The sequence below is a fragment of the Pogona vitticeps genome, chromosome 1 (genome assembly GCF_051106095.1).
Source record: "Pogona vitticeps strain Pit_001003342236 chromosome 1, PviZW2.1, whole genome shotgun sequence".
In the NCBI taxonomy this organism is placed as follows: domain Eukaryota; kingdom Metazoa; phylum Chordata; class Lepidosauria; order Squamata; family Agamidae; genus Pogona; species Pogona vitticeps.
In genome coordinates this window covers 226,734,085-226,759,917 of record NC_135783.1, presented here as the reverse complement: position 1 = coordinate 226,759,917, position 25,833 = coordinate 226,734,085, and the positions used below count along the sequence as shown (strand labels likewise).

The 25,833-nt window shown below is 42.7% G+C and overlaps 2 protein-coding genes across 25 annotated transcripts in view; both read right to left on the bottom strand.

Annotated features, from left to right (window-relative positions):
* LYPD1 (LY6/PLAUR domain containing 1) overlaps positions 1–14,169 on the bottom strand; it is a 36,110-nt gene extending 21,941 nt beyond the window's left edge. The window contains exons 1-2 of one of the 2 annotated variants that reach the window (XM_072984387.2): positions 13,875–14,169; positions 11,207–11,344 (exon numbers count right to left, since the gene is read on the bottom strand). In XM_072984387.2, coding sequence (XP_072840488.2) covers positions 11,207–11,344; positions 13,875–14,154 — 418 coding nt within the window. In that variant the 5' untranslated portion in view covers positions 14,155–14,169. The other variant, XM_072984393.2, reaches the window with a different exon arrangement.
* Positions 14,170–18,409: 4,240 nt separating this feature from the next.
* The window catches only part of NCKAP5 (NCK associated protein 5), a 762,731-nt gene continuing 755,307 nt past the window's right edge, over positions 18,410–25,833 (bottom strand). For 22 of the 23 annotated variants that reach the window (XR_013537157.1, XM_072984241.2, XM_072984248.2 and 19 more), the window contains one exon: positions 18,410–19,875. Coding sequence is in view for 22 of the 23 variants with exons in the window: in XM_072984241.2 (XP_072840342.2) it covers positions 19,597–19,875 (279 nt within the window). In the remaining variant the exon portion in view is untranslated. The remainder of the gene's footprint in view (positions 19,876–25,833) is intronic. The other variant, XM_078377098.1, reaches the window with a different exon arrangement.

Genomic DNA, 25,833 nt, shown 5'->3' with positions numbered 1-25,833 from the left:
AATCTGTTTTCTATTCTATTTGACAGCATCCTTAGCAATAACAGCACTATAAAAATTTTAGCCCCTTTGGTACTTTGGGTTTAGTAGCAGAGAGTATTCAGATACTTGCTCAAAGATCTAAGCAATAAAATGTAAAGGATCACTGCCATTTAATCCACTTGTTTATTATAATATGCTTCATGAGGGAAGAGAAGATTTTTAAGATGGCAGCCTGTAGGCACCATAGCGTATCATAGCATATACCTTTAGAACAAATCCAAGAAATTTAAATACATAAAAAGCTGTTGTCCATTTCCTTGTGAGAAATTAAATTCACTCCATCAGAAATGGCAAATTCCTCTAAAATACTCTTTTTGCATTTTTATTCTTCCTTTAAAAAAGAGAAAACCTAAACTAATTTATGACAGCGTCTAGCTCCATCTCTGCTTTATGGCATCTAAAAACTCTACCTTCCCCCATTTATTATATGCTCTTTCATGGTTTTGCCTTATCTAGTGCAATAATTTAGTTCATCTCCTGCTTCCTTTGTAATGTTACAGGCAACCATAAGATTGGAAGCAATTTATTAATAAGAGAACATGCCCTACAGCTTTTGCATCTGAAAACACTTCCTGAACAGTAATATATCTCCAACTCTGAATTTATAGCTCATAGTGGAAGTTAATAACATATACCATAATTCTTTCTATTCACATGCAGTCTTGTTTATCAGCCATGGAAAGGAGCTGGGTACTTCTGATATGGGTAACTATGAAGTCATTCCAGGGAAGCCCTTGTCCTGGAAAATGGACATCAGTACTTCTAGTTTTTGCAGCAGGGCAACATGAGTGATGGTGGAGAGGTAAATGTTCATGATTCTTCTGCTGGGGACTCTCCTTCATGAACAAGACACAGAAAGAGACTGCTTCTCTCCCCAGTCCTTCCATTTAAACCTATTCAGTGACTGAGTAGCCTTCCCACCTTTATTTTTAATTACCAGTAAGGTGCTGAGTATTGTATTAAATATACTAAGTCACTTCTAACTTCTGGTGACCCTAATAGATTTTTTTGTGATATTCAAGAAGTCATTCACTATTGGCACCTACTCAGTGAGTTTCAATGGTTGAGCGAATATTTGAACCCAGGTCTCCCAAGTCCTAGTCTGTTGTTCGTCTGCTACATCGCACTGCGTCTTAAATATATCATATTAATCTTAAGAGAAGACCGTAAGGGGAAGAGTTCCCTTAACAACAAAACCCTGTAGATAATCTGTTTGCAGCCCTGGAAACCAACTCTTTCAATGTCTGCTCTACTGAATAGACATTGCTTTCATCTAAAAGCTTTTGCCTGCATTCAACAATTTCACCACACCAACATAATGCTCACTGCACTATGATTATGCTAACTCATTTTTAGAGTTAGCATAATCAACACTGTTGCAATACTTGCTTCATTTGGTAACTGCCTGTGCAATGGTTTTATCCAGCACAATTGCGCTAGTAGGATTTTTGCTCCAGAAATTTCATATTGAACTCAAGCTGGCATGAACAGGATTGCTGTCCCCCCCATCAGTGTAGTGTTTCAAAAAGAGGGATCAGTCATCAATTAAAAAAGAAAACCACACCATCACATGATACACCTTGAAAATGGTATCTAAAATAGGTGCCTGTTAACATTAATGCCTTGAAAATCCAAGACGTGTTCAAAGTTGATCACTGTTATAAAATCTTTTTGATAATAAATGTAACTAAACCTTGTGAACTGAAACCAACTATTAGTCCCAATTAGAGTAGATCCACTGAATGAAACTTGTTAACACAGGACCTGATCCCACTGCTGGAATAAACCAGCAGAGGAATCATTTCTTTTGGAGTCGGGTTAAAGTCACGTGGACTTTAGCCCAAATCCAGATGTTTCTTCTCCTGTCAGGGGAATTCACATATGTGGAACGGATTCCACATCCACGTCAAAATAAGTGTACCTCTGGTGGAGGAACACAAAAAGTTGCTCCCCTAGCACACTACATGCGGACACAGACCTCATGTGTATTCCTAAATTTGATTTGGCTTTCTTGTAGCAGAACCCAATGCAAGATAATTGTTTATTGTCAATGAGATCAAGCTCATTATGTGTAAGCCAAACAACTGGTATATTCTAGCTTGTACTAACAGTCTGATTTAGCCCAATGAATATGCAAGGTGTGCTTCTTTCATTTTGATATAGCTAGAAGCCACTATTTTTTTTTTTTTTTTTTGGAAAGGGCTTTTCTGCCTTTAAGAGCTGTGTGACAAAAATCCAGGAGTTGAAAATATTCCTCACAACTCCATCTATACTATAGTAAACATTTAAATTTCACTAGATTAATTTGGCTATATTAGGGTCCGTATACCTTAATAAAGGAAAATGGAATGCAACAGCAATAAATATATATAAATATGAAAAATTAACGAACTAACCAAGTATACTTCACTTTTAAAGACTAATTTCCCTCTGCTTCTGCTTATTATTATGAGAAGACTATATTCTGTAGACCTCTAGAAACAGCATTTATTATTCGGCACTGCAATTTATAAGATTCCAGTTTCCTACTCTACTGTTTGAAGTGCACAATTACACTAATTGCTTTAATTGCACTGCAGCATTTTACAGAAACTCGCATGCTGAGGGAAATGCCATTATAAATTAGATGATTTTAAAAAAATTATTTATGTATTAATTGAAGTAGATACAATAATAATAATAATCATGTATGATCAAGTCAACTGCAGGTAGACCAATACTCAGAAATAGCTTACTATTCCCTTCTTCTAGAGGTGTCCTGGGACTGTGCAGCTTTCCCAAGGCCACACAGGCTGGCTCTACTTGCAAGAGGCACAGTGGGAAATCAAAGTCACAACCTCTGGCTCGGCAGCCAGATCCCTAAATTACCAAGCTATCCAGGCAGCATAGTTGTAGGTGAATTCAGTTGCAAATTGGTCTACTATCTCGATCACTCAACCACTTGGCTCATTGTTTTTCAGCATCAATAACATTACAGGAAATAACTATTTACTCTCCCACTGCTATTTTTAGTTTTGTTTTGTAAATGACATTCTAAAGTGTAAACTGAATGAATGGAAGAGAAACAATAGGAAATGTATGCTTAAAGGCTACACTGTGGGCAAAAGCCTTTTGCATAGAGTTATGCCAGTGTAAACTGGATCTGGTGCCGGAAATAATTAATTTAAACTAATTGAAAGCTTCCTACCACCCCTTCCAGGTTCTGAGGCTCCCCAATGCTGCCTTTTGCGCTGGGGAAAGCCTTTGGGGGTTTCCTTTTGGGTGTGGGGGATGAGCCTTTAATAGTCAAAAATTGCTGCCGGAATGTAACCTTGTTATAGCACTCTTGCATGTAGGTGGCTAGTGTAAGATTCTGAGGACCATTGTGATGGAAGATGATTTTTATTCCATCCAGCTCACGCACTGCTACAGGAAACCCTCATTCCTACATCACTGTCCATAATTAACTTGTAAATTGATGCTTAAATTTAAGGAATGATCCTCTCCCTGCTAAATGTATAGGATCATCCATATTCCTTGAACAGGCAGGCATATACAGTGGTGCCTTGACTTATGAACATCCCAACTTACGACCATTTGAAGTTATGACCAGTTCCGGGCACAAAAATTTGCTTCAACTTGTGGCTGGAGCTTCCAGTTACGAACAGGAAAAGGCAGGGGAAAAAGGGCGGGAAATTCAAATTGCTAACCTTTGGTAGGTGAAGAGGCTGCTTCTTTGTACAGTGGTGTCTCACTAGACGATGATAATCTGTTCCACTGAAATTGCTGTTTAGCGAAATCATTGTCTAGCGAAAAGCATTTCCCTATTGGAATGCATTGAAACCTGTTTAATGCGTTCCAATGGGGAAGAATCATCGTTGTCTAGCAAAGATCAGCCATAGGAAACCCACTTTGCGAACCGCCAATCAGCTGTTTAAATAGCTGTCTTGCAAAGCTTAGGTCCCGAAAACACCCGTTTTGCAAGTGTGGAGGAAGCTGTCAAAATCGTTGTCTAGCGAAAATTGGTTTGCGAAGCAGGGACCAAACATTGTCCAACAAAATTCCCCCATAGGAATCACTGTTTTGCGAATTGCTATAGCGATCGCAAAAAGTCAATGTCTAGCGAAAAAACTGTCATGCGGGGTAACTATCTAGCAAGGCACCACTGTAGCTCTTTTGCTCCAACAGTTAGAGTGAGGATGATCAGAGGAGGCTTCGGACTTCACGGTAAGGTAATGTGCTGCTTTCTGTTTTTTAAAAACTGTTCTGGGTGGGTTTTGCAGTGTGGTTTTGGGCTGGGAGGGTTATGTAGACACTGTCTAGAGGGTCGGCGTAAAAATCAAATAAATAAATAAATAAAATGTTTATGTGCTGTGATGTGTCTTGGGGGGGTTGTTTGTTATTTCCCCCCCCCCCTTTCTAATGGGTCTTGGGGGGTTGTTTGCTTTGGTTTATTTTTCTCCATTTCTGATGGGTCTTGGGTTTTTTTCTTCCTTTGGGGATTTCCCCCCCATTTCCGATGGGTCTTGGGGGATTTGCTTGTTTTTTGCTTTGCTTATTTTTCATTCCCGATGGGTCTTGCATGCTTCACTTGCTTTCTGCTTTGCTTTTTTTGCATTTCTAATGGGTCTTGCACACTTCTGCTTTGCTTTTTTTTTTTTTTTGCATTTCTGATGATGGGTCTTGCATGCTTTGCTTGCTTTTCTCCTCCCCCCCCCCTTCAGCCAGCCTTCAGCCAGGATGGATTAATCGTGTTTCCGATGCGTCTTGCAGTGATTTTTTGATTTTTTTTCCCTTCAGCTGGAACGGATTAATTGCATTTCCATGCATTCCTATGGGAAATGGTGCTTTGACGTATGGCCATTTTGAGTAAAGACCAGAGTTCTGGAACAAATTAAGTTCGTAAGTCGAGGCACCACTGTATTGAAGTAACTTTTTCATCTATATAGCCAGTAGGATTGTGTATCTTCTTGGGCCCACATATTCAAGTGAACAAATCTCATTCATGCAATACAGCTGTACCAAACTATGTGATGAAAGGCACATTTCAGGATACAACATATAACAGAAATATGTGTTTTAGGGCAAAATGCTTACAAAAAAGTATACTTCATAAAAACATATTTGCAAAAAAAGAGATAAAAGATAAAAAAGAAAGAAAAGAAAGGAATTTTACAGTTTTCTTAACAATTACAGACTGTCTCAGAAACAGATGGAAACGGATGTAGGAATAACTAGGCATGAAACTGTCACAGGCCTTAAATAAGCTGATCTATGTCAAACAGCCTGATCTAGCCATGGTATGCAACAAATGCAGGAATAAGCACTTGTGAAACTTATGAAACTTGGCAGACTCCAAATACGTTGATGGGATTTATCCATCCCATGCACAAAGTTTCTTTGTCCCACTGCCAAGTCTGCTTTATTCAGAGGGCAAAGTGGGCATCTGCCCAGGACCCACTGTCTGTAGGGGCCCACATGAAGAGGGGGATTTCCCCCCCTTGTGATGGTGTTGTGCAGCTTGTACTGCTCCTTTAAAGTTTTATGTATGGTGAGGTCACAGCGCAGGACCATGATGTGTGACCTTGCACCATTTGAGCACTGATAGCACAGCCTTTTCACCCTCCATCCACATCATTGAGGACCCTGGCCTGGCGGAGCTGACAGTGGCAGGCACAGCATTGAGAGGCCATTTTAAGGGCAAAGATGGCTGAGAGAGGCTGTTAGGGGGCTAAAATTATACAGAGAGGCTGTTTTGAGGCAAGCCGTTCGGAGGCACAGAAGGCACTGGAATAATGTACAAAGTTTATGCATTTACTGTTCCATGGCATGAAACACCAAGTCTACGCATTTACTGCTCATTGCTCATACACCAAGTTTATGAATTAAAATGGTGTGTTTGTGGAATTCTCCTTCTCTCAGAAGAGAGTATCTTACCAGCCAGAACTGATTAATTCTTGGAGCCAGAACTGTGGATACTGATCTCCCCCCTCCCCCTTACACTGTTCATGTTGCGTAACTGAAGGAGGCCCCGCTATTATATTTTTTTGCCGAGGGCCCACCAGAGCCTTGAATCAGCCTTGCCCACTGCATCGATATTCCAGCACAACTCTTTCTGTCTTTGTGGACTCTCAGAAACACCTGCAAACTTGTGACTGAGCACTGCCTGCTTTGAGCCTACTTTCACTGAAAGAAGTTCACGTACTTACACATCCTTACTTCTGCCCCCGTTTCATATAAGGGCCCTGCCTTCAGATTATAGACAAACACTGAGGAGATTTTTCACCAGTGTATATTACTTTACCACTCAGTATTTGATGTCTTAATGTGAACTGATTCCGATGAAAACCAATTTTGAAGAGGTTCACAAAATTCCATGGTGTGTCCTGTGACATTCCACTGGCACACGCAGGGCTTGATGCGGCAGCCAGGGCACTATCACATACCTTTGGCCCTCCAGATTATCAGAGACTTCACTAACATGACCCATGGCAATGGATTTTGAGAAATGAAGTCCAAAACCTTTGTAAGGCCAATATCTCCATCGCGGACATATATGAAAACCAATTTTTTTAAAAAGCCAAAGAATCTGCAAGGGAGGGAGCACTGAGAAAGATTAGTAGGATTACGAAAGAAGGTTTTTATTTAAAGCCATAAAACCTAATTATCTTGGTAATAGAACTTGAAGTATCCTTTTTTCAGTGCTAGACTCATACAGAGTATAATGAATATATAAAATTCAGTATCACAATCATCAGTGGCTCCTTGTCTGACCAGGACTGTACTTTGGCTTGCCATTTTAAAGTGAACCCCCTTGCAGATGATAACTAGTTTTATGGCCTTTTCATTTAAAGAAGCTGAGACAAATACACAGGGAAGAGCTATATCAGAGTTAATTAGCTGAAATGCCTAGAAGATTAACATCTAGCACTGATGGGCCATCATGACACGTCTTGTTTTTAAGCTTCTGGAAACATGTCTTTGGCTGCACTGTGGATAGTATATTGTTCTAATCTATTCAATGACATTCTATTTTGGTTAAATTGGTCTAATTTAATATGAACATGTTGTCTGATTTTCTCTAGATTCAAAGAAAAGTATCTAGAGCATGAGGTTCCTTTAAAAGGAATTCTGCTTTAAAGGATGCACTTGAAAAATACGTCTTTACCTATGTTTGTCTTCTGTGAACATTTTAGCACAGAAAATGACAAAGTTGTGTAATGTTCATAGACAACTTGAATAAACACGGAAAAGTTACAATATCATCAGTGGTGTATAAATAATATCACTTGTGTGTGTGTGTGTGTGTATTTAAATATACTGTAGTATCTTATCTCTTTAAAAATGAGACAAACAAATGTGTGTTGCATGGAGTAGTTCCCTATGTCAATCATGTCAGCAATTTATACTAACAACTTGTTCTCAAGATGCTGCTTTTAAACAGTTTCCAGAAACAAACTGGATACACTGACAGAGTATACACTGTAACGAGGACCTACACTGTTTGGAGTCTAAAACATCACGTTTAATTCTTCAGCTCTGCTTACTTAGATGCACCCAAACCTAAAACAGGAGGAGGAATTAAAGAACCTTGTAATGAGGGTGAAAGAGGAGAGTGCAAAAAACGGCCTGAAACTCAACATCAAAAAACCTAAGATCATGGCCACTGGTCCCATCACCTCCTGGGAAATTGAAGGGGAAGATATGGAGGCAGTGGCAGATTTTACTTTCTTGGGCTCCATGACCACTGCAGATGGAGACAGTAGCCATGAAATTAAAAGATGCCTGCTTCTTGGGAGGAAAGCGATGACAAACCTCGACAGCATCTTAAAAAGCAGACATCACCTTGCCAACAAAAGTCCGAATAGTCAAAGCTATGGTTTTTCCTGTAATGTTGTATGGAAGTGAGAGCTGGACCATAAAGAAAGCTGACTGCCGAAGAATTGATGCCTTTGAATTGTGGTGCTGGAGGAGACTCTTGAGAGTTCCCTGGACTGCAAGGAGAACAAACCTATCAATTCTAAAGGAAATCAACCCCGAGTGCTCACTGGAAAGACAGATCCTGAAGCTAAGGCTCCAGTACTTTGGCCATCTCATAAGAAGAGAAGACTCCTTGGAAAAGACTTTGATGTTGGGAAAGTGTGAAGGCAAGAGGAGAAGGGAACGACCGAGGATGAGATGGTTGGACAGTGTCATCGAAGCAACCAACATGAATTTAACACAACTCCTGGAGGCAGTGGAAGATAGGAGGGCCTGGTGTGCTCTGGTCCATGGGGTCACGAAGAGTCGGACAGGACTAAACGACTAAATGATGACGACGAAAACCAAAACCAAACAAACATTATTTTACTATATAAACCAAGCTTTTCAGCAGCTCTGTTACATTTTGGACAAAATGAAAAATGATACCTGAAGTATCATGTTTTTTTTTTAAAAAAAAATTATAAATGTGGAATGGTAAACTAAAACACGATGATAACATTTTACTTTAATTATTAGTAACTCAATATATAAAATATTATAATAATAACTGTATAGCCATGAACATGTTTCAGTGACTCTATCCAGATAGGTAGGTGTTTATAGGATTACAGCCCAATGGACACCATCTGCTTCCACAGCAGCATGGCTGAAATCTACGGGCTACTGCAGAGTAACTGTTTTGAGACCTTCATTGTTTCACAGTATATTAAAAACTAATAAAGCTCCAGTTGTTAGAGTAAGTACTTTAAAGTCTTCTTAAACACTCCTATATAGAGAAGCAAGTCCTAGTGATATAAATGCAGTTTTCTTCCAAGTTATATTTGCGCATATTCTAATCTTGACTTCAGGGGAGTTGGTTTCTAAATCAGCTTAAATTATATAGGTTTTGGATGTTCGTGCTGATTACCTGAAATTTGGGTTGTCTTTGACACTGGTAAAAATTCATATTTTTGATAAGCCATTAATTATGGGATAACCATGGTAAAAGTGAGGATTTGTACCCTGAAGCTAAGTCCCGATTTAAAAATAACAGATGGCTTTACTTACAAATCTGTTCTAGTCTATAATAAAGTATTATATGCACTGCTCAACAGACACATAGGATATCCTGATATTAAGACCGATACCAGTATTATAACTCAGGAAAAAAAATCCACAAGTTCATAAATTTAAAGAAAAATGTCAGTTAAAATGTTCCCTTTTTATGGAGGCCATTGCAAATCAACTTCTCTAGAATGGAGAAGGTACATTTATTTCACTCTAAATGTTTTAAGATCCAATTAGAATGCTTCTTACTTTGAATTTAACATAGTCACAGTAGCTTAATCAGTTTGAAAACCCAGTTGTAAATCTGATTTTTTTTAAAATAAAAAGACCTGTCTGAAGAATCCATCACTTAAAAAGCTACACATCCAAAAAGGTTTAAGGAAACCATTCTCAGATAAAGGAGTTTCTGCTGGCACATTTTTCTGCCTCACTAGCCTTTAGCTTAAAAGATTACTGACATGGTTACCAGGAGGCTGTTAAAGTTTTTACCTTGTAAGTTGAAAGAAAAATGTTATGGTCAGAAGAAGGAATGCTAGAAACAGACCAACTAAGGAAATAATTCCCAGTGAGGTTTCTTTAAAAAAGAATTATTTACAGCCTTTCAGGTGCCTCCATTAAAGAACAAGAACAACAAAATAGAACATTGGAACGAGTGAGCCTTTATAACTGTTTTTCCAACACCTGGCCAAAATTTCTTACAGATTCCAGAAGTATCCCAGAACAATATAAGTATCCTAAATTTCTACCTGGCCAGAGAAAAGTATGGAGAGTATGAGGACAGTGCTCTCAGCTTGGAGGTTTATTTTACACCTTCATTTCCAGAGAGTGCAGACACATCCCTGCCTCCCACTTAGAACCGATCAGGTCTTTAGCAATCCATTTAGAACGTTATTACTTGTCTAGGCAACACTCCTGTCTATCATCAACAATGCATTCCTAATGTGCTGAACAGATAATTCCCTTTCATTTTCTTAGGTTTTTAACAGAAGGAACATCAAGTACACATTCTGCTAGAATCTGTTAGTTACAACTCTGTGACTTACCACAAGTTTTTTTTTTTAAAAGCTAAACGAACTGAATAGCCTGTGATTATATTCTGGTCATTGGCATGCATATCAGATCATTCTCAGTGCAACAGGCATCGCATACTGATTTCTTTCACAAATCTATGTTCTTCCACAACTGATATTCTTTTCCAAGGTCAGGGATGCAGAGTATTCACTGCAGATGCTACTGTCTTACTTTGATATTCCATGATTTTATCTCTGTGGGTTTTCAACTTAGGTACCATTTCATAAACGCTATGGTATGTTTATGAAACATAAAAGCGTTATGGGCTTTTATGCAAATGAGCACATAGCTATACCTTGTGATGATAACTAATGCTCTTGGAAGCGGCCCAACACTGTTTTCCAGGTTTCACACTTAGCCAAACATTCTTCTGACCCTACCAAAGCTAACTATGGGATTTTGGTGGAACTTGGGTTTGTGCTGTTTTCAATACAAAATTCTTCCATGCTACAATGGGGAGAAGGTCCATTTATTTCTTCAGTACTTTATGGCAAGAGATTGCCAACCATTTTTGAAAAAATTGTCTTTTGAATGAAATCTGTTGGATGTGAAACAGATGACTCTTTCAGAAACCTTATACACAACAAAGAAAAAACATTACTGCCCAAAGCAAGCTCTTATATTCCGTGCAACTGCATCTCAATTTAGTCACTGAAAACTCAGACCTCCTTCTCTGTTCTCTCATCATCAGCCACTTGGGTATATGAATTGCCAGAGTAAATAAAAGGCACAACTAATTCAATGTATTTCCTTCTAACTCAGGGGAAAGGGCCCGCCTAATTAACTATAATGAGATTAAATGGACGTGTTATTAATTTCCCAGTATGGTGAAGACTCTGAAGCTACAATATTTCTGGGTTGTTTTTTTTTAAATAAACACAATCCATTTCAATTTAAAATAAAATTGACAAAATACAGTAGTGTAGATGAATGGCACAGTACATATTTAAATCAAAATAATGTATGCTCAGAGTATCCAAATTAAAGATATATTTGAAATACTAAGTGCCCAGAAGTAGATAGAAATGAAAATGCAAAGGGGAGAGCACAATTTATAAGCTAAAATAAATAATGTAATTTACCATACCTGTACTTTGTTCCATTACTTCCTTCTGACACATGTCCTGAACGTTCACAGTGCAATTCACAATAAATTCAGGTGATGAACAGTCATTATTTAGCTGAAATTCCTCACACTGGTAACACTGTATTTGCAAAGCAAATCCTAGGATACAAAGATAGGAGCATGTATCAATTATAAAATGTCTTTAGATTCAGCAGTTCTGTATACAATGGGATACCCCAGTATGGTGTAGTGATATCCCAGGACTTGGGTATGAATCCGTGCTTAGCCATAAAAACTCACTGGGGGAGCCCTACTGGGGTCACCTATGAGTCAGTTTCAACTAGACATCCCATAAGAATAAAAATGGTCATCATCTTAGAATTACAGAGATGGAAGGAACCCCACGGGCCATCAAGTACAAGGCGGCACAGTGGGGAATCGATCTCCCAACCTCTCTCAAACCACTGAGCTAGCTAGCAGTTCTGGATGCTCACAAGGGAATAATTTATAGAATCAAATAGTGAAGCTGCAAGGGGCCTCTAAGGCCATCAAATCCGACCCCCTGCTCAATGAAGGAATACAAATCAAATTTTTACTAGACCTGTGAGTAAACAAGTATAATGTTGTGGCATAGGAAGTGCTCAGAAAGCAAGTGCCCAAAGGTTTAGGGCTGTGCTCCTTTTAGAGCTTCTTTTTCTTCTTTAATACAGTTGTTTCTTTGGTATTCTTATTGATAACATTGATACAATGCAATTCTGCATTTGGCTGTAGTCCTCTAGCCCCATTTAGGCCATGGCATTTAGCAATAGGGCTGAAGCACAGAAGAGCAGAACGCTAAACACTGGAAATTCTCTCTGCCTTTTTTTTTTTTTTTCCCTTCCAAGTTTTCAAACCCTGGGGCTGCATCAGACAAAGCTGCAACCAGCAGGGGGCAGAACGAACAATAATGAACGGTATCAAAATTGATCTGTTTTGCTCACCAACTGGCACCCCTCTCTCTTTTCCTTCTTTAAGAGCCCCATCAGCAAGTAGAAGGCTTTTTATTTAAAAAAAAAAAGAAAAGAAAAAAGGCCAAATGATGTTCGGGGAGAACGTGATGCTTCTAATAGATGCACTCCAGAGCTTTTTCTGTGCCACAGGGTTTACTTAACTCCTAATTAATTGCAAATGGTTTAATTACTATTTTGCCATGCACAATTACGGCGGCAAAGCATCTTCCAAGCTCCTCTCTCTGTTATCATGTGAACGAGGTCCTGATCGAAGTTAAAGGGAAGGCCCGGGAGGTTTACCCCACCGACCGGGCTTGGGCGATGGATGCGTGGAGGCGTCTGGTGGCGGCAGGGCGAGATGGACCGAAGGGCAGGGCGGCCGGGCCGGGCGGCCCCTACGACCCCCTCTTCATCTCGGCCCGAGGGCACGTGGGGGGGGGGAGCGCGGGGCTTGCACGAGGGCAAGGTTTGCGAAGGAACGGCTCGCGTGGCCAACCCGCCTTCACGCCAGTTAGGCTCGGCTAACAGGGCATCGGGCGGAGGTCGCGGGGGGGGGGTCTGCCAGTCAACCCCACCAGCGGCTGCTCCCGGGCGACTTGGAGGTCCCCGAGCCGTCGCCGTTACTCAGCCGAGTTTCTACCCCTAGTCCAATACATCAGGGTGCGCTTTGAAGGCGGCCGCATCCTGTCTACTAGTGCGCTCGCAGAAAATCAATAATCTTTACTGTTAGCTGGGAAAGGAATTTGCCAACTGATCTCCCTCCCAACGCATTTCTCTCCCCTCCACCCACCCACCCACCCCCGGAGATAAGGGCGAACAGAGGAAGTTCTCTGCTGCGAGGTCGGCGAACAAGCAGCTGCTGGTCTTCTCTCCCCCGCCCCGCCCGCAGGGGGTCCTTTCCTACCACTACTACGGCGAGCCGCGAGCCGACTCAACCCCCGGCGCCTGTCCGTGTGGCTCCCTCCGTAGGGAAGCAGGGGCTCTTGTCCTGGGGACTGCCCCCTGGCCACCCACGCGCGCTCCCACGGCCAGATCGCCCGCGGAAATCCCCCTCGCCGCCGCCGCCGCCCACCGGACCCCCAGGGAAGCCGACCCGCCGCTCCCCCGCGCCGGGATGGCGTCGGAGAGGGCAGCTTCCGCTCGCCGGGAGCCCAGCCCGCCGCGTTGCCATCTCGCCGCCGCGCACGGGTCTTCGCCAGGCGGCCCCAGGACCGGTCACCCAGTGCCGCGACCCGCGCTTTCTTCCGGCGAGCGGTGCCCGGCAGGCAGGCAGGCAGGCGGGGGCGGCTCGGAGCGAATGGCTTGGCCAGAGAGCCCCGGCCCCCGCCCGCCCTCCGCTGGCTGTCTCCGGTGGGAGCCGCAGAGTTGGGGGCCCCAAGATCAGCTGTTGAACAGCGGGCGCGAACTTCGCAGGCTGCCGGCGAGGCGAGGCGGACTCTGGGCTCGAGAGGGAGGGAGGGCCGGGGCACCGGCGGCGGGCTCCTGCTCCGCGCCTCTTACCTGGCGCCAGCCACAATCCCCAGAAAGTTGTCGCCACGGCAAGGAGCCACATCCTCTTGGAGCCGTCGGAGGTACTGGCGGTCCTGGCGGCGCAAGCAGGCGGGCGGGCGGGCGGGCGGGCGAGCAAGGGCTGCTGGGCGAGGGGGAGCGCCGCTCTCTCTCAGCAACGCGAGCCGGGCGACGCCGGGGGAGTCACGCACCTCCCTCTCGCCGGACTGGCGCTGCTGCTGCAGCCGCCGCTGCGGAGAGGAGCGCCGGGGGCAGCAGGCAACGAGGCTCGAGCCCGCATCGCCGGCGGAGCCCGGCTCGCTTCCCCTCCTGCTCCCGCTCCCTCCAGCCTCGCCGGAGTTGAGTGACTGAGGCGACCGCGGAGGATGCCGAGCCAAGAAAAAGAAAGGGAACCGACGGGGGAGGGGGAGGGAGGCTGAGGGAAGGAAGGAGAGACCCATTGAATAACCCCCTCCCCTTTTCCCGGACCATGTGACCGCCCTGCTTTCCCCCACCCCCACCCCTTTTCCTTAACAGGAGGGGCAGGGAAGAAAGTTTATCAAAAGAACCAAATCCCGAAGAGGCGGGAGAAGGGGGCCCTCCTCCCATTTCTCCCTCCCTCCCACCTTCCGACCAGACCGCCAGGCTGCCACGCGAGGACAGACGGAGCTCAGATCCTGCACTTCAGAAGGGCTGACCTCTCCAAAAGTCTCCACCTTTTGACGTGGCTCTGCGACTCTTCCGTCGCGGCAGCCTCAAACCCACCCACCCCTCCACCCCACCCCAAAAAAACCAGTCTGAGTTATTTGGGCACTCGTGCCGCGCAGGGCGGCGCGAGGGCCGCAGAGCGCCCAGCTCTTCTTTGGGGACCTTCATTTGGTCTCGTTGGGGGGGGGTGTCACGCTTTCTACCTCACACTCGCTCGCTCGCTCTCTTCCTCCTCCCACCCTGCCTCGGAAGGCGAAGAACGTGAGAGCTCGCCACTCTTGAGCCTTTCTCTTCGAGGGGCGCTTTCCTCAGAACCAAGTAAAAGGGAGCACTGCGTGGCCGCGGCGGTGATTGTCGAGCCCTTCTCTCAGAACAATCAACGAGGCGCTAAGCTAGAAGCGTGGCGGCCGCCGTGGTTAATCATGGGTGGTTCCCGCTCCCACATAACTTTATTCATTCATTCATTCATTTGGACGACAGGTACATTTGGCTTCAGGGAATATATGAGCTGGGCGCAGGCAGACGTGAACACAGGCAATGCACGTTGTTGTTCCCCGGCGTAAGGATTCCAGGAGCCCCCCCCCCCCCCGAACAGAGTCCTGTGTAAACGAGGTATGGAAGCACTCACTTTCCCGCCAAGTGGAGGGCTCAGAGCTGCAGCCTGGGCTTGTCGTCGTCCTCGTCCCCCTGCCGCTGCCCAGTCCCAGGCCAGGCACCAGCTGTCTGGGGATCGGACCGGGCCGCTGGGAATCTTCTCCCAGCCTAACCCACGCATCACACACTTCGTCGTCTCTTTAATACAGACAAAATGCTTTTTTTTTTTTTTTTTGGGCTTCCCAGCATCGCGAATAGACCAAACCCGCCGGTGCTATATACTTGAGACGACCCGAAAGAGACGAAGGGACGTGCCCTTCGTCAAGGATTAGGACGAAGCCTGTTGGAGGAGAGGGCGGGGAGGGAGGCGGCTCTATTGCAGATCCATAGCCCTCCCAGATATGTAGGTATTCGCGATCGGCCGCAGGTTCCGATACTAGAAGAGGAATTCTTCCTTCTTCGTTGACGCGTTTATTTCATGGTCAGCGCCCCTTTATGGAAAGGGGGTGGCCGCTGCACCTCTATCCCTGCATTTGGGCGATGCCTTTTGTTCCCACTCGTCACGTACCAAGAGGCTGTGGCTCTCCTCCTGCCCCTAATTCTTTCACATGGTTAAGGGACATCGGATGCGTTTCTCCAGGGAGGCGCGGGAAGGGGGAAGCCAACGGGGCAGCTTGAGTTTGATGGGAAACATAGCTCTCTCAGGACATCATCTGGCAAGCAAGGCCGCTAACCACGCCTCCTTCCCCTCCCCCTTCCATTGCAGAGGTCAGCTTAGATCGTCGAACTAACTTGGGGTTAACTGCTAGGCTTCTGCCTGTTCAGGTTGCTTTTGGCAGCACGTGAAACAGCAGCTTCCTGGACGGCAGAGAAGGTAAAAGGATGCTATTGCGGGAAGGCGAAAGAAAGGAGGAAGGGGGCTCCTCGGTGACCGTTGTTGACGATGGTTCGGGCAGGGCACTGGAGAGTCTTCTCCACACCCTTGGAATGCGGATTTGTGGGCTTCCAAGAGAAAACATCCAAAAGGTCTCCGCATTTTTCTTCCAGGACCAACAATCGGTTGTTAAAAAACGATGTTAACAAAGGAGCGCGAGAGGAAAGATGCCTTGCCCTGCCCTCGATCCCACCCCTCCCCTTGTGAGTACTGGGAAAACTAGAAGAGATGCGCAAAGCGCCCAGTTCCAGCCATGCCTCAGACGCGAACTCGCCAGGCAGCCTTAGGCAAGCTCTTCTCTATTTCTCCTTCGCCCTCTCATCTGCAATGGGAGATAATAATACAGGTCTTTTGTCAGGGGTACAACTAGATAATGCAGGTGACGCTCTCTGAATACTTGAAAGCGCGCTACAGACGTTTGCAGAACTCTCTTGGTTTTCCAGTGGAAAGTAACTCCATCGTTTTTGTGGGTGTTTTTTTAAAAATCAGGATGAGGTACTAATTTTTATGTGTGGGGAAAGGTCACGTCCCTCTCCCAGAGCGTTTCCCGCACCCCCGAACTGCCCGAACCAGTGTTCGAAGGGGAGCCCCTTCTACCCACGCGCGGAAGAGCTTGGGCACGCGCTGCTTTGCATCCGAATAGAAAGAGCTTTAGAGGGGCTGGGGCTGCGCTCACTCGTGTACGGCCAAAAAAGAGCCATAAATGTAAGGAGATTCGTGCTTGTAGTGTGCTGTCTGCTCCGAAGTTCGTGTCTAACCGCTGACGCAACGGCAGCGGGGTCTGGAGGCAAGACTCGTGTCTTACGTCCGTGCGACAAAACCTCCCTCTCATCTTGTGTTGTGGTACGGCGGGGGAGGGGGAAACCGCGCTGCAGCCTCTGCGCTACACGTCAATTCCACCCGTGTGAACCTAAAGGAATGCGGGCAAGGAAATGGATGGATGTATGGGAAGGAACGGCAGAGGCACTGCAAGTCAACCGTGGCTTAATTCGGCAGTCTTGTCCGTCCGTCCCCCCACTTTTTAAAAAAGAGAGCAGTCGCTTGTTATAAAGCAAGTGGCTCCCAACCTAGGGCCTCCAGATGTTCTTGGACTGAAACTCCCCAAAGCCTTTACCACCAGCTGTTAGTCCAAGAACATCTGGGGACCAAAGGGGCCGTTGCAATAAAGTGTAGGGAGCTGGACAACTTGCATGGGGAGGGGGGTCTCATGCCTAGGCCGCCTGACAACGTGAGCCACGTGGGCGCCCCGGGAAGAGACAAGGCCGCCTCGGATGCATTGGCGGGAAAAGAGAGAGACGAGGCGGAGCGGCGTGAGTTTTAGGGCCAAGCTCGAGACCGTCGTCCCTTGTTTGCATCGGGCTGGGTCACGGCAGGGCTGGCCGGGTCTGGGCATCCCCTTGTGGCGAGGTGGCCCTCCCTCAGGGGGCGGGAAAGGAGCGCGCCCGGTCCTTCCTTTCGCCCGTGCCCTTTCGTGGCAACCGCCGCGCTTTATTTAATGCACGAGGTGACAGCGAGAGCTTCGCGTGTTGCCCCTGTGGAGTCGTCTCGCCGGACAGGGCGGTCTGTGGCCAGTTTGGCCTCCTCTGGCCAGAGATACGAGCCAGTGAGCCTTCTGCCGGGAGGCAAAGGGAAAACGGGAGGGGGGGAGGGTGAGGAGGCGGGGATTTTTTACACCTGAAGGCTCTAGGGCAGTCGGACCGGGTTGATCTTTCTCCCCTGGTGGCAAGGAAAACCGTGCTTTTTATCCCCCCAGGTAAGGAGGGCAGAGATACCGAAGTGGGCCGTGGCCTTTGAGGATCGCCCGGGATCGGGGAAAGCGCCATGGGAGGCGTTTTCAGGGGTCTTGACACAAGTTCGCTTAAAAAACAAAACACAATTGCCTCAGAAATATAAAGGGCAGTTATAGAAATATAGATATAAAGGCCTTTAAAATACAAAGTAAAGGTCAGTTATACTTCATGATTGCCCAGGCCATCACCTTGCTTTTCACCGTGCCTCCTGAATCTTTGTGGACTTCCATTTAGTTGTTAACAGTACTTCATCTCATATGCGATAGTGTGTCTAACGCTGTTCTATTGCAATTGTATATACTCTTCTCCCCCAGTTTCCTTTCCCCCTTCTTTAAAAAGATCTTTTTTTTGCTCTTCATTATTCACCATCTTGCCTTAAAAGAGAAAGCAGGCGCTTGGTGATGCTTGAGGTGAAGCTTAAATTACTTTTAGTTGCCATGTAGCAAATTCATTTGACTGATTTTGCATCCTGTCTGCACACTTATTAATCGTGGAACATTGAAAGCTGCTTGGTTTGGGGAAGAAAATGGCTGGAGAATTACAGTATCACCCTTACCTTTCCTGCTAGTGGTTCTTTGTAAAGAAGCGTTGCTCGATTTATTTTCTGACACCTTTGTGTATTTTACACAAACCAGAAAGATCATGCTTACAAATTTATTACAAGATAGTTTTTCAGTATCAAAACCAACCCATTCTCATAGTTAAAGACCTGTATATCTCATTGTTTTGATATTCAGATGTGATATGACTTTTATTCAGAAACAAAATCAAAAAGAAATTTTATAGAAGTTGGAGACAATGAAATTTCAGCCTGATTGCATCATTTAACATGAAATGCACAAAAGTATCAACAGGGTAACACTGATAGTACAACATCATACTAGGCGGCGGCGGGGGGGGGGGAATGAACACGTATATGCTACAAACACAATAAAGGGGCTAGAAGTATCCCAAATATATCTACCTTACAGATTGCTGTACAAAAGTTGTTATAAATAATCCACTTCTAAAAAAAATAAGCTCCACCTTTGAAATAGACTTCTTCCTTAGATATAAACAGTCTTTGTAGGAAAAAAAAAAGAAACCCAAAATTTTGTTTGCTAGCACCAATCTTTTTCTTGTTAAAATGTTTTAAAGTGTACTTTACAAATCTAAGTTGCATTTTTACACCATGATCCCCTGATTAACATAGTTTAAAAAAGGTTAGGTCAAAGTTGATTTTTATCTGACCTTTTGAAGGTCAAATATTGATAACAGAAGGCTACAAATAAAAAGGAAGCAAAGTATCACTTGGAAGTTTTTGACCAAGTAACACTGACAGAAATACAGTATGTGAGCTCAAACAAAATCTTGGTTTTAAAATTGCACTATTATATATATATTTTATAAAATGTATGTTGTACAATGTGGTCCAAGCAGTTTCATCATAATTTGGCAAGCTCAAATTTGCATTAAAGCAGTGTTTCTACATACAGTTTTGAGACTAGAATATTTATAAATCTTTAATTTACAAATTTTTTTACTGAGTTTGTTAATATTAACATCAGTGTTATAGTTAGTAAACTGCCATGTCAGGCGCATGGCACCAATTAGTAATTATTGCTGTCATGTTTTTCTACAAATATAATTTTCTTTCCTGTTCCCCCCAAAGAACATTTTTTACAACTTCTGTACAGATACTTGTAAAAGTGCAAAAGTAAGACTCCTTTTCAGTAACAACTATGTTGGTGTTTAACTTTCAGTCTTTTTATTACAATGCAGTCGCCTCCCTCTTTATTGCTCTACATGAATATATCTGCATATAGTATCATACTGTGAGTCTTAGCCACTTGTCTTCAGCTTCATTTTGTTGTGTATTTAGTTTTCCTCTTCCAAACATCACTTAGTGTCCATCACTACAGATTGTACTTATATATCGTTTGAGCCTTGGCTTGCACAGGACGAGAAGCTGTCATACAAAGAATCACTCAATGATTCCAAGTGGTCTACACCATGCCTATTGGAACTAGTTAGAGAAACTTCTTCAGTCTTCTCATTTTCTTCTTCCTGCCCTCCAACCTTGTCCAGAACATTCCTCTCTTCCAATAAAATGTTTCTGCTGCTGTTAAACTTGTTGAGGGACTCCAGGGAAAGTTTAGATAACCTCTTCTTAGAATCATCCTTTGTTTCCTCAGGTTGCTTCAATTTCTGTAACAATTTAAGAGAAGGGGATGGAAATTAGAAACACAAGTCTGTATGAAAACAAAAATAGTTATTCAAACTGTAAATACTCAATTACTGCCTGATCAATGGTCACAGTAGAAAAAGGAAGAGATAGTTAAATACTTTGAGGCTTAATCCCCCATTAAAATTAAATGCAATAATAGAGTCCATTTTGAGATAAATCATAGCTTTAATGATTTTGCTCAGACAAATAGGACTCAATCTGCAAAAAAGATAAGTGCCATTTACATTTTAAGCAGCTGATTTTAGAATTTGTATGTGTGCAGTATCTCCAGCATTGCCAGAGTAATTTACATTTTCCATTCTTATTCAGGAATTATTATTTAAGAACAGCTAGATGTACATCAAAGAACCTAACTCTATTTATCTTATTTGGATTCTGCTACACTCTATCCGGAGAGCCCAACTGACTGAAATCACAGTGATACAATTCAGGATACTGTTACAATTCAGAAGAAGATAGGTATTGTTAAGGCTTGAAAATTTACTGACATTTATGCATACAGATAAAAATTCACTGATTTCAATGAACTGAATTCTGATTTAGGTGCATGCAGCTGGGCTGGGTTGGCTATGGGTTCTGTTCACTGAAAGTGACCTCACTTGATTGTCAGGAATATCTCTTTCCCCATGGCACCACAACCTAACCCAAACATTTTTAGGAGGCAGGGCAGAGGTGTACGGCTGTAAGGAGAGGTTTTGGTAGAATATGTATTTAATCCAAAGATTATTACAAGGATCTAAAATCCCATGTTTTACGTATGTGTTATGTATTGGCATAACTTGATTTTCAGCACCATATTTTTCCTATATTTCCCATACCTTACTGTAAGCTATAGAAGGCTAGTTGAAGACAGAAACAAAATGATAAAGCAACTGCTGTTATGCATGCCATCAAGTTGCTTCCTGCTCAAAGAATTAATGATCTTCAAAATTTCCCATAATTATCAGTCCTGCTCAGGTCTTACAATCTAAAGGCTGTGACTTCCTTTATAGATTTAACCCATCTCATTTTAGGAATTCATCTTCTCCTTTTATCTTCCATGTTTCTTAGCATTATTATGTTTTTCAGTGAGTTTGGAAAGGATGGGTTTCTGAAGAACATAGCCAAGATCAGCTGTATTATGATATTCCAGTTACCATGTATAGGTGTGAAAGGAGAACAGTGAAGAAAGCTCACAAGCACAATTTGATTCATTTGAAATAAGATGTTGGATGAGATATTTATGGATACCTTGAGAAGCCAGAAAGACAAATCAGTAGGTGCTAGACCAAATCACACCTGAATGCTCATTGGATGCTAAAACGACTAGACTAAGACTATTGTACTGTACTTCAGACATTTCATAAGAAGACAAGACACTGGAAAACACAGTCTTCGTTGTCTACATTAATTTTGTATAATTCATCCGTAATCCTAATTTTTGTAATGTTCACCTGCAATCTTTGCACTTTCTTCATTAACCTTCCTCAATGGTGACTTCAACTTATTACTATTTTCTGCCAATTTTATTGCAGTAGCCAACATGTATTTACAGCACAACATCTGGCATTTCTCACTGCATAAACGGTAAAAGCCTTTACTGTAACATTTCTCAAGCTTGCATGAAAAATTGGGGCAATGGCCCTGCAATCTCTGGTGCTTCTTTTGTTTCAAATTGGAATATATAGGAAGAACATTTCTAGTCCACAGATCATTGTTTTGATTTCCCTATTTGTTAACCTATTCTTCTTAGGGCTTTGATATATTCATTCTCTGCTTGGAAGAGGTCTGTTGGTATCCCATTTCAGTCCGCATACACCAAGCATTCCTCATTTCACATTTCAAGTTTTCCTTGATCCATACTCCTCACACTTCACATTCCAACTCTATGTATTATACAGCATCACACTTTTCTTTGTGTTTCCTTGTGCAGCAACAGCTAGACTTCCTTTAAGCTTTAATCCAGTTGCTTTTTTAAAAAAAATTATTTATTTATTTATTTATTTCTAAAGAATGAATAAATAATTAAAAAAAAAAGCTTTAATCCAGTTGCTTCATTAAAGATAATGTAATTTGTACTTGTCCATTGCTTGTCCCCACTCATCCTGTCTGAGTACCATTTGACTTGGAAGTCTTATCTTCCAGCCCCATTTCTTATGTTTCATTTTGGATTGCACCATCATAGGGTTTACAAAGTACAAAATATTCAGAAGTGGTTTACTGCTGCTATGCAATACTACCAATAGTTAAGCTTGAGTGTCACTGCCGTTGTCTATAAAAGATTTTCCAGCAGTATCACTTTCCACTACTGGTGCTATGCAGTAGCTGCACTTCAACAATTTCTCTGCCTCCGTTATCACTAGAAATAACAGTTCTTTTCTGCTGATGCTACTATTAATTACTAAAGAGGATGGATGTATATTAGACTGGTGTTTCAGCTTTGACCATTCCGCCCTGCATGAGAGCAATGCTATCATGATGCTAGATTCATAATAGAGTCTATCATCCCGATAGTACTGCATTTAGTTTCCCTGTCACTCTTATAACCCTTCTCATTAAGGGTTTCTCTGCCTCTAAGAGGCAGAGAAACAAATATTAGTATACCAAATTGTTTACACTTTGAATGGAGTGGCATATATCTAACTATTCTCAGTGGAAAAGCTAGGACTTTTGCTATCCATTTAATGTCTAGATCATTGTACTGTTTTAATGGGTTGTTCATTTAAAATCTAGAAGATAGGCAGGGAAAGGATCTTATATATATTGCCTGTATGGCTTTTTCTAAAAGATTCTTTATAATGCAAACATTAATGAAATCTCCTAAAAAATAACCTTGCATGTTGCATGTGTAAGCCTGTTGAACTTAAATTCTCCCTAATAGAAATGAAAGCAAGGAAAGAGGAAATTACACTGGGGTCCAATCCCCTCAGACCAAAATCAATCAGATCTTTGCTAACTGTAGTTGGAGAAGTGTTGCAATTTGAGGAAACAATATAAAATGAAACACTGGACATTATATTATATCAGCACATTATATTAAAAAGGCATCACTGGACTATGCAATATCCATTTTATCTCTTCGAAGAAAATTTCTTATCAGTTTCTAAGAGAAGAATTCCATTTTTAAAAAAGTATCTTTTTTTTCTCAGGGCTTTTTTTTAAAAAATCTCATGCTTCCATCTCTTGTTTCAGGTAATATCATCAAAGAAATGTGTGATAACATTGAACATATCAGGAGCTTTACAGATATACAAGGTTCTGCAGCATCCATTGTTAAATGAGGTGTGCTGCTCATATAAAGGCATACTCATTCCTCATTTTCAGTATTAGTGCCAGGCAGAAATGAATGGATCAATAAACTATTGGCAGCCCAAGAACAAACAGTTACTTTGTGTTTCAATGGTAAGTGAAATGGCTGGTTTAGGATCATCCAGGAAGAATATAGGCAATATAATACACAGCATACCAAAGGGTGGGTGGGGGAAGGAAGATTGTAACAAAGGAACACTTTGAAGATTAGCTCTGATGGGTTTTAAGTTCTGTTTAGATCCATTAATAAACATGGGCTCAAGCTCTCATTCAGTAATTCTTTTCAAAAAAAGCACAATGCTCTCCTTATATTTCAAGTCCAGTTCACAGGCAGCTGAGCTTTATTAGCTAGTTTAAAGTGGTTTAACTCCCATTAAATGAAATAATAATACTTCAAAATATATTTTTGGTGGTAAAACTAGCTAATGTGTTGGATTTGTATTTACTACTGGATTACACTGCTGCTATTGTTTACCTCTTTTGTCTCTACACAGTCAGACTATCGAGTCTATATATATCTATTTCATTATGACCCTGAGATAAACCAGCTGAAATTCAAGTCCTAGAAACCACCCAGCACTGAATATATCACAGATTAAACTCCTTTAAAATCAGCAGGCCTCCAGGTTCAAGCCTGACCACTAAGAGCATGTGTATGAGTGAAAACATTTTAGTGGACAAAGTGAATATTTGATGAACATTTGCTTCCAGTTGTTTGCAATGAAGCATCTCTATTATTATTAGGATCATGTCCAATGACATCAGAGTCAGTGTATTCTAGTTTGATTAGTACACTAATCAAAGAAAAACATACTAATCACCATAAAACCAGCTACTCTCTCTCCCTCCCTCCCCCTCTGGAAAGGTCCCAAGTTAGGGAACAAGCTACATATTGACATAGTGGAGATCACAGCTGTGGTGCCCAGTGTGATGCAGTGGATACAGAAATGGGCTAAGATTCTGGAGACCAGAGCCTGAATCCCCAGCCAGCCATGGAAATTCACCAGGGGGAATAGAACTGGTAAAATCATTCCTTAAATATCTTCACTTATCTTGAAAGCCCTATTAATGTTACTTAAGTCAGCTTAAATCAGTTTTGACTTAACGACACATAACTAACTAGATCAGAGAGATATCACAATTAATAGTTAATGTGTTAAGAGAACTACTACAGGTAATGATCACTTAGTTGAATTCTATACATGCTTCAATTTAAAACACCTGGCTGAGTGCCATTTAAACTAGTAATTTTACAATTCTGTACATGGCTAGTAAGAATTAATTTCCACCGAGGTTATTGAGAGCGACTCACAGGTTAGTATACAGTAGATAACTACAGAGTTTAACAGTGCTACGAAGGTTGAGGCAGAGCAGGGCTCGTTGTAATACCACTCTGTGCCTTATCAGACTTCTACTATCGAAAGTTGGATATGTCTCTTATGTAAGAGCAATTAAAAAAATTGCCTCAGAGGTTGATTGTTAAAAAAAGTTCTCACCCATTGTTTCTAGTGGAAGATAAAATAGACAAGCCAGGCCCAAGGCTGTCACACTTATTCTGCACCCCACATTCTGGAGCATCACCTAGGACAGATTCCTGATTCACATACAGAAGTTGATCCTTTTATCCTTACTACCCTGATTACAGAACCAGCTGTGATTGTGAATGGCCTCCCAAGTGGATTCTTTCCCTTATGCATGGAAAGGAATGTCCACAGCATCACAGAGGGTTTGCTCTTAGGCATGAAAGGTCTGCATTGATTGATTGATTGGCTGTGGTGTATGTATACATGAGTGAAAGAGAGAGCGCTGTGGTCCTGAATGGTTAATTTTTGTAGTAGAACTGTTTTGGTGCAGTAATAATGAATGAGCCTAACAGCTTCCTAGCAGAACTTCTCCTGGTAGATGTGAAAACTTTCAAAACTGTTTCGTTAACTTTCAGATTAAGTATTTCTCTCTGGTTCTGGGAAAAGAAATCCCAGAAAATCTCGATCTGTTAGGTCTGTTCAGACATTACAAAAGTCGGTGGTGTGAACATACTAGCCCCAATCCCTCTGTTGTCATATGCCTCATCCTTTCATTGCCCAAGAGGAGAGGTTTCTCCTCATGCAAGCAGAAACTAAGGCTCCTTTGTAGAGTCTAAAAGCAAATAACAATTCTCTTCATACTAGACTCTACAAGTGTAAAGAATGCACAATGGAAGAGAACAGGCCTAGGTGTGCTCCTCTAAACATGTTCACGGTGTCAGCTTTAATAATACATGAGTAGGGCTGTGGTGGCGCTGCGGTTTAATCCACAGAAGCCTCTGTGCTGCAAGGCCAGAAGAGCAGCAGTCGTAAGATCGAATCCACACGATGGAGTGAGCTCCCGTCGCTTGTCCCAGATCCTCGCCAGTTCGAAAGCATGTAAATGTGAGTAGATAAATAGGTACCACCACAGTGGGAAGGTAACGGTGTTCTGTGTCTAGTCACGCTGGCCACGTGACCATGGAAACTGTCTTTGGACAAATGCTGGCTCTATGGCTTGGAAACGAGGATGAGCACCGCACCCTAGAGTTGGACACGACTAGACTAAATGTCAAGGGGAACCTTTATCTTTACCTAGGGCTGTTGTATCCCTCTCTTTCAATTTCT